At 37.4% G+C, this 9,532-nt stretch overlaps 1 protein-coding gene across 2 annotated transcripts in view; it reads right to left on the reverse strand.

Annotated features, from left to right (window-relative positions):
• Positions 1-9,199, reverse strand: part of plekho1a (pleckstrin homology domain containing, family O member 1a) — a 22,137-nt gene extending 12,938 nt beyond the window's left edge. For both annotated transcript variants that reach the window (XM_034545638.1, XM_034545637.1), the window contains exons 1-2: positions 8,955-9,199; positions 581-730 (exon numbers count right to left, since the gene is read on the reverse strand). In XM_034545638.1, coding sequence (XP_034401529.1) covers positions 581-730; positions 8,955-8,981 — 177 coding nt within the window. In that variant the 5' untranslated portion in view covers positions 8,982-9,199. The remainder of the gene's footprint in view (positions 1-580; positions 731-8,954) is intronic.
• Positions 9,200-9,532: the final 333 nt, after the last annotated feature.

Below are 9,532 nucleotides of genomic sequence, written 5' to 3' on the forward strand. Positions count from 1 at the left end.
TTCACCATCTTCCTCTTCCTCGTATTCACCATCTTCATCATCTTCATCGTATTCACCATCTTCATCGAGTCTTTGAGTCTAGAGTGTGACTACCTACCAAACTGTTGCATAAAGTTTTGCTGAATCAGTGAACACCAGCTTTACACATGACCTCTGTGGTGCCTTCAGGGACAATCTGACATATGAGAGTCACAGTTACGTCTGTCAGTTAAACGACGGTTCCACACAGCAGAGAAATAAACTCAGATACCAACGAAGAAGAAGAGACTCAGCGGATGTTTAAAACTAAGTTCATGATTGTGGAAACTTTCCCCTCAGTTTCATCATTTCTGGAAGGGAAAAAGGATGGAGGAAGGGAAGAAGGATGGAGGAAGGGAAGAAGGAAGAAGGATGGAGGAAGGGAAGAATGAAGAAGGTTGGAGGAAGGGAAGAAGGAAGAAGGATGGAGGAAGGGAGGGAAGAATGGATGAAGGGAAGAAGGGTGGAGGAAGCATGGAAGGAATATATGTGTATATATACACTGTACTGTATGGTATATAATGTAAAATATACCATTCCGTATACAGGATTGTGGTCTCACCTCCTTGTCAGAGATGTACAGCTGGTCTCCTCTCAGGACCACAAACCGGTTCCTCCACAGCTCCCTGAAGATCCCTCGACCGCAGAACTTCCTGACCCAGCCCACTTTCTCCGGCTGCTGGACCGCCTGCTGACCCGAGTCCTGAAGGCCCTGAAACCAGAAGAAGATGTCAGGAATCGAGAGGAAGAGGAGTTAAGAGGATGTTACGAAGACCAGAAGAAGACCACGACCCAGTCCCAATGTCCCCCTAAGCCCTCAAACCCTGAACCCTCGGGGACTCACTGACGTCAGCTGTTAAGGGATTGATGTTAGACGCTGTGAGGGCTTGAAATGGTGTAAATATGAATGGGACATAGCACGTTACCATGACTACATACAAAAATATAAGTATTTATTTATACTTTGTACTCCCTGATTTGAACGTCTTTAAGGCTCTTTCTTCACAAGATAATAATAATAATAATAATGTATACTAATGCTGATTTACGGAAAGGGTTCATAAAGGACTCAAAATGTCTGAGAGACTCGAACCCTGTATGATGTGAACTAAACCCCTCACAGAGTTAGCGGAGCCTCAACGTCCGTGAGGGAGGAGGTGGGATTGAGTTAGGGTTATATATATATATATATATATATATATATATATATATATATATATATATATATATACTGTGGTGGAACACAGACTCCAATAAGCAGGTTGAATCAGTGGTGCTAGCTTGAAGTTGCGTCATTGGTTAATCACGTTATCACGTTATTGAAGTGCTCTCAAACCTGCGTTCTTTTGATGCCCAGGATGCTAACTTAGCAGCTACATGAGTAGATGACTGAATTTATGATGGAAGCAGACATGGAAGCACCTGCTATTCCCACAAAGAACTTATGTATGTTAGGCTAACGTTACCTAAATATATGAATGGTGTATGTTAGGCTAACGTTCACTAGATATACAAGGTGTATGTTAGGCTAACGTTACCTAAATATATGAATGGTGTATGTTAGGCTAACGTTCACTAGATATACATGGTGTATGTTAGGCTAACGTTCACTAGATATACATGGTGTATGTTAGGCTAACGTTCACTAGATATACAAGGTGTATGTTAGGCTAACGTTCACTAGATATACAAGGTGTATGTTAGGCTAACGTTCACTAGCTATACAAGGTGTATGTTAGGCTAACGTTCACTAGATATACAAGGTGTATGTTAGGCTAACGTTCACTAGATATACAAGGTGTATGTTAGGCTAACGTTCACTAGCTATACAAGGTGTATGTTAGGCTAACGTTCACTAGCTATACAAGGTGTATGTTAGGCTAACGTTCACTAGATATACAAGGTGTATGTTAGGCTAACGTTCACTAGCTATACAAGGTGTATGTTAGGCTAACGTTCACTAGATATACAAGGTGTATGTTAGGCTAACGTTCACTAGCTATACAAGGTGTATGTTAGGCTAACGTTCACTAGCTATACAAGGTGTATGTTAGGCTAACGTTCACTAGATATACAAGGTGTATGTTAGGCTAACGTTCACTAGCTATACAAGGTGTATGTTAGGCTAACGTTCACTAGATATACATGGTGTATGTTAGGCTAACGTTCACTAGATATACAAGGTGTATGTTAGGCTAACGTTCACTAGCTATACATGGTGTATGTTAGGCTAACGTTCACGAGATATACAAGGTGTATGTTAGGCTAAAGTTTGCTAGCTACCGTAAATCAAATGAGACATTAGTGTAGTAGACAGACCGCTAGCGAGTTAGTGAGCTGAGGAAGTGTTGACAGTTGTGAGATTGTTGATTTGAGTCATCGTAGCTATAATCATTGCAGCACTAGCTAACGTTAGCTAAATTAACGTTAGCTAGCCACTACACCATAGGATTGACAGGATTCACAGACAGCTGAAAAGATGAACACACCTCTACATGTGAACATGAACACACCTCTACATGTGAACATGAACACACCTCTACATGTGAACATGAACACACCTCTACATGTGAACATGAACACACCTCTACATGTGAAGATGAACACACCTCTACATGTGAAGATGAACACACCTCTACATGTGAACATGAACACACCTCTACATGTGAACATGAACACACCTCTACATGTGAACATGAACACACCTCTACATGTGAACATGAACACACCTCTACATGTGAACATGAACACATCTCTACATGTGAAGATGAACACACCTCTACATGTGAAGATGAACACACCTCTACCTGTGAAGATGAACACACCTCTACATGTGAAGATGAAGATGAACACACCTCTACATGTGAACATGAACACATCTCTACATGTGAACATGAACACACCTCTACATGTGAACATGAACACACCTCTACATGTGAACATGAACACACCTCTACATGTGAAGATGAACACACCTCTACATGTGAACATGAACACACCTCTACATGTGAACATGAACATGAACACATCTCTACATGTGAAGATGAACACACCTCTACATGTGAAGATGAACACACCTCTACATGTGAACATGAACACACCTCTACATGTGAACATGAACATGAACACATCTCTACATGTGAAGATGAACACACCTCTACATGTGAAGATGAACACACCTCTACATGTGAAGATGAAGATGAACACACCTCTACATGTGAAGATGAAGATGAACACACCTCTACATGTGAAGATGAACACACCTCTACATGTGAAGATGAACATGAACACACCTCTACATGTGAAGATGAACACACCTCTACATGTGAACATGAACACACCTCTACATGTGAAGGTGAACACACCTCTACATGTGAAGATGAAGATGAACACATCTCTACATGTGAAGATGAACACACCTCTACATGTGAAGATGAAGATGAAGATGAACACACCTCTACATGTGAAGATGAAGATGAAGATGAACATGAACACACCTCTACATGTGAACATGAACACACCTCTACATGTGAAGATGAACACACCTCTAACTGTGAAGATGAACACACCTCTACCTGTGAATATGAACACACCTCTACATGTGAACATGAACACACCTCTACATGTGAACATGAACACACCTCTACATGTGAAGATGAACACACCTCTACATGTGAACATGAACACACCTCTACATGTGAAGATGAACACATCTCTACATGTGAAGATGAACACACCTCTACATGTGAAGATGAACACATCTCTACATGTGAACATGAACACACCTCTACATGTGAAGATGAACACATCTCTACATGTGAAGATGAACACATCTCTACATGTGAAGATGAACACACCTCTACATGTGAACATGAACACACCTCTACATGTGAAGATGAACACACCTCTACATGTGAAGATGAACACACCTCTACATGTGAACATGAACACACCTCTACATGTGAACATGAACACACCTCTACATGTGAACATGAACACACCTCTACATGTGAACATGAACACATCTCTACATGTGAAGATGAACATGAACACACCTCTACATGTGAAGATGAACATGAACACACCTCTACATGTGAACATGAACACACCTCTACATGTGAAGATGAACATGAACACACCTCTACATGTGAACATGAACACACCTCTACATGTGAAGATGAACACTCCTCTACATGTGAACATGAACACACCTCTACATGTGAACATGAACACACCTCTACATGTGAAGATGAACATGAACACACCTCTACATGTGAACATGAACACACCTCTACATGTGAAGATGAACACACCTCTACATGTGAAGATGAAGATGAACACACCTCTACATGTGAACATGAACACATCTCTACATGTGAACATGAACACACCTCTACATGTGAACATGAACACACCTCTACATGTGAAGATGAACACACCTCTATATGTGAACATGAACACACCTCTACATGTGAAGATGAACACACCTCTACATGTGAACATGAACACACCTCTACATGTGAACATGAACACACCTCTACATGTGAAGATGAACACACCTCTATATGTGAACATGAACACACCTCTACATGTGAAGATGAACACACCTCTATATGTGAACATGAACACACCTCTACCTGTGAACATGAACACACCTCTACCTGTGAAGATGACCGTTGATCACAATAACCCAGTTATGGTCAATAACTCCTCGTTCTTGGTCCTGGAGCCTCACGTACAGAATAAACTTCATAGTTCTCTAAACTCTGACCTTTGCTCATTATTAACAGCTTTTACTTTCAACACTTAAGTACATTTAATATCAGAACATTACTTTTAAAACTTAAGTACATTTAATATCAGAACATTACTTTTAAAACTTAAGTACATTTAATATCAGAACATTACTTTTAAAACTTAAGTACATTTAATATCAGAACATTACTTTCAACACTTAAGTACATTTAATATCAGAACATTACTTTTAAAACTTAAGTACATTTAATATCAGAACATTACTTTTAAAACTTAAGTACATTTAATATCAGAACTCTACTTTTGATACTTAAGTACATTTAATATCAGATACTTTAAGACTTTTAGTAGTATTCTCATAAGTGACTTTTACCAGTACGGTATCTTTACTTTTACTCAAGTATTGCTTTTCGTTACTTTATACACCACTACCGAATACTACAGAGTACTACCGAGTACTACCGAGTACTACCGAGTACTACCGAGTACTACCGAGTCCTACAGAGTACTACAGAGTACTACCGAGTACTACCGAGTCCTACAGAGTACTACAGAGTACTACCGAGTACTACCGAGTACTACAGAGTACTACCGAGTCCTACCGAGTACTACCGAGTCCTACAGAGTACTACCGAGTACTACCGAGTCCTACAGAGTCCTACCGAGTACTACCGAGTACTACCGAGTACTACCGAGTCCTACAGAGTACTACCGAGTCCTACAGAGTACTACCGAGTCCTACCGAGTACTACAGAGTACTACAGAGTACTACCGAGTCCTACAGAGTACTACCGAGTACTACAGAGTACTACAGAGTACTACCGAGTCCTACAGAGTACTACCTAGTCCTACAGAGTACTACCGAGTCCTACCGAGTACTACCGAGTACTACAGAGTACTACCGAGTACTACAGAGTACTACAGAGTACTACCGAGTCCTACCGAGTACTACCGAGTACTACAGAGTCCTACCGAGTCCTACAGAGTACTACCGAGTACTACCGAGTCCTACCGAGTACTACCGAGTACTACCGAGTCCTACCGAGTACTACCGAGTACTACAGAGTACTACCGAGTACTACCGAGTCCTACAGAGTACTAGCGAGTCCTACCGAGTCCTACCGAGTCCAGTACTACCGAGTACTACCGAGTACTACCGAGTCCTACAGAGTACTAGCGAGTCCTACCGAGTCCTACCGAGTCCAGTACTACCGAGTACTACCGAGTACTACCGAGTCCTACATAGTCCTACCGAGTACTACAGAGTACTACCGAGTACTACCGAGTCCTACAGAGTACAACCAAGTCCTACCGAGTCCTACCGAGTCCAGTCCTACCGAGTCCTACCGAGTCCAGTCCTACCGAGTCCTACCGAGTCCTACCGAGTCCAGTCCTACATAGTCCTACCGAGTACTACAGAGTACTACAGAGTACTACCGAGTCCTACAGAGTACAACCAAGTCCTACCGAGTCCTACCGAGTCCAGTCCTACCGAGTCCTACCGAGTCCAGTCCTACCGAGTCCTACCGAGTCCTACCGAGTCCAGTCCTACATAGTCCTACCGAGTACTACAGAGTACTACAGAGTACTACCGAGTCCTACAGAGTACTACCGAGTCCTACCGAGTACTACAGAGTACTACCGAGTCCTACCGAGTACTACAGAGTCCTACCGAGTACTACAGAGTCCTACCGAGTACTACCGAGATTTCTAGATATTTAGTATTTACTGCTCAAAGAAACGTGTTTCTGGCTCCACCCGTCTGTTTATTTACCTATTGTTTATTTACCTATTGTTTATTTACCGATTGTTTATTTACTTATTGTTTATTTACCTATTGTTTATTTACTTATTGTTTATTTACCTATTGTTTATTTACTTACTGTTTATTTACTTATTGTTTATTTACCTATTGTGTATTTACTTACTGTTTATTTACTCATTGTTTGTTTACTTACTGTTTATTTACTTATTGTTTATTTACCTATTGTTTATTTACTTATTGTTTATTTACTTACTATTTATTTACTTATTGTTAATTTACTCATTGTTTATTTACCTATTGTTTATTTACTTACTGTTTATTTACTTATTGTTTATTTACCTATTGTGTATTTACTTACTGTTTATTTACTCATTGTTTGTTTACTTACTGTTTATTTACTTATTGTTTATTTACCTATTGTTTATTTACCTATTGTTTATTTACTTACTGTTTATTTACTTATTGTTTATTTACCTATTGTTTATTTACTTATTGTTTATTTACCTATTGTTTATTTACTTACTGTTTATTTACTTATTGTTTATTTACCTATTGTTTATTTACTTACTGTTTATTTACTTATTGTTTATTTACCTATTGTGTATTTACTTACTGTTTATTTACTCATTGTTTGTTTACTTACTGTTTATTTACTTATTGTTTATTTACCTATTGTTTATTTACTTATTGTTTATTTACCTATTGTTTATTTACTTACTGTTTATTTACCTATTGTTTATTTACTTATTGTTTATTTACCTATTGTTTATTTACTTACTGTTTATTTACCTATTGTTTATTTACTTATTGTTTATTTACCTATTGTTTATTTACTCACTGTTTATTTACCTATTGTGTATTTACTTACTGTTTATTTACCTATTGTTTATTTACTTACTGTTTATTTACCTATTGTGTATTTACTTACTGTTTATTTACTCTGTTTATTTACCTATTGTGTATTTACTTACTGTTTATTTACTCATTGTTTGTTTACTTACTGTTTATTTACTTATTGTTTATTTACCTATTGTTTATTTACTTATTGTTTATTTACCTATTGTTTATTTACTTACTGTTTATTTACCTATTGTTTATTTACTTATTGTTTATTTACCTATTGTTTATTTACTTACTGTTTATTTACCTATTGTTTATTTACTTATTGTTTATTTACCTATTGTTTATTTACTCACTGTTTATTTACCTATTGTGTATTTACTTATTGTTTATTTACCTATTGTTTATTTACTTACTGTTTATTTACCTATTGTGTATTTACTTACTGTTTATTTACTCTGTTTATTTACCTATTGTGTATTTACTCATTGTTTATTTACTTACTGTTTATTTACCTATTGTGTATTTACTTACTGTTTATTTACTCTGTTTATTTACCTATTGTTTATTTACTCACTGTTTATTTACCTATTGTGTATTTACTTACTGTTTATTTACTCTGTTTATTTACCTATTGTGTATTTACTCATTGTGTATTTACTCATTGTTTATTTACTCATTGTTTATTTACTCACTGTTTATTTACCTATTGTGTATTTACTTACTGTTTATTTACTCATTGTTTATTTACCTATTGTTTATTTACTTACTGTTTATTTACTCTGTTTATTTACCTATTGTGTATTTACTTACTGTTTATTTACTCTGTTTATTTACCTATTGTGTATTTACTCATTGTTTATTTACTCATTGTTTATTTACCTATTGTGTATTTACTTACTGTTTATTTACTCTGTTTATTTACCTATTGTGTATTTACTCATTGTTTATTTACTCATTGTTTATTTACCTATTGTGTATTTACTTACTGTTTATTTACTCTGTTTATTTACCTATTGTGTATTTACTCATTGTTTATTTACTCTGTTTATTTACCTATTGTTTATTTACCTATTGTGTATTTACTTACTGTTTATTTACTCTGTTTATTTACCTATTGTGTATTTACTCATTGTTTATTTACTCTGTTTATTTACCTATTGTGTATTTACTTACTGTTTATTTACTCATTGTTTATTTACCTATTGTTTATTTACTTACTGTTTATTTACTCTGTTTATTTACCTATTGTTTATTTACTTACTGTTTATTTACTCTGTTTATTTACCTATTGTGTATTTACTTACTGTTTATTTACTCTGTTTATTTACCTATTGTGTATTTACTTACTGTTTATTTACTCACTGTTCTAGAATAAACATGTTAGTAGATGTGATGATCTTGATGAGTGAATCAGACTCAGACTCAGAATATGAAGTGAAAGTATGAATATTGATGAGTGATGTATGAATATTGATGAGTGATGTATGAATATATGAAGGTGTTTTTCTGTGTCTGTGGAGCAGCATTATGGGATGTAGCAGGATTATTATATTATATAAACGGATGCTCTCACCCGTCCTCTGTGGTGGCTCTTCTTCATCCTCCCGTCGCTCCGGGGCTCACCGGACGATCACACCGACGGGGCGCGGGGCTCGGTGCGGGAGAGCCGGTAGTCCGTCCGGTAGTCCGTCCGGTAGTCCGGTAGTCCGTCCGGTAGTCCGTCCGGTTCCTCCTCAGCTCTGCGTCTGTTGTCTGAACCGAGGCAGCATCCTCCCGCTAGCGCGCGTGTGTGTGTGTGTGTGTGTGTGTGTGTGTGTGTGTGTGTGTGTGTGTGTGTGTGTGTGTGTGTGTGTGTGTGTGTGTGTGTGTGTGTGTGTGTGTGTGTGTGTGTGTGTGTGTGTGTGTGTGTGTGTGTGTGAGGGGGGGCAGATGCTCTCGCTCTTAACACGCGTGAACACGCGCGGACACGCGGACGCGCACGGTAGCCTACATTTCGGTAAAAGGAGCCCGACATCGCCATCTAGCGACACACACGCGCACACACACCTTAAACAAAGAGCCAATCATTCACAGGATTATTGATATTTATATATATATATATATATATATATATATATATATATATATATATATATATATATATATATATAT

Source organism: Cyclopterus lumpus, chromosome 11, assembly GCF_009769545.1.
Source record: "Cyclopterus lumpus isolate fCycLum1 chromosome 11, fCycLum1.pri, whole genome shotgun sequence".
In the NCBI taxonomy this organism is placed as follows: Eukaryota; Metazoa; Chordata; class Actinopteri; order Perciformes; family Cyclopteridae; genus Cyclopterus; species Cyclopterus lumpus.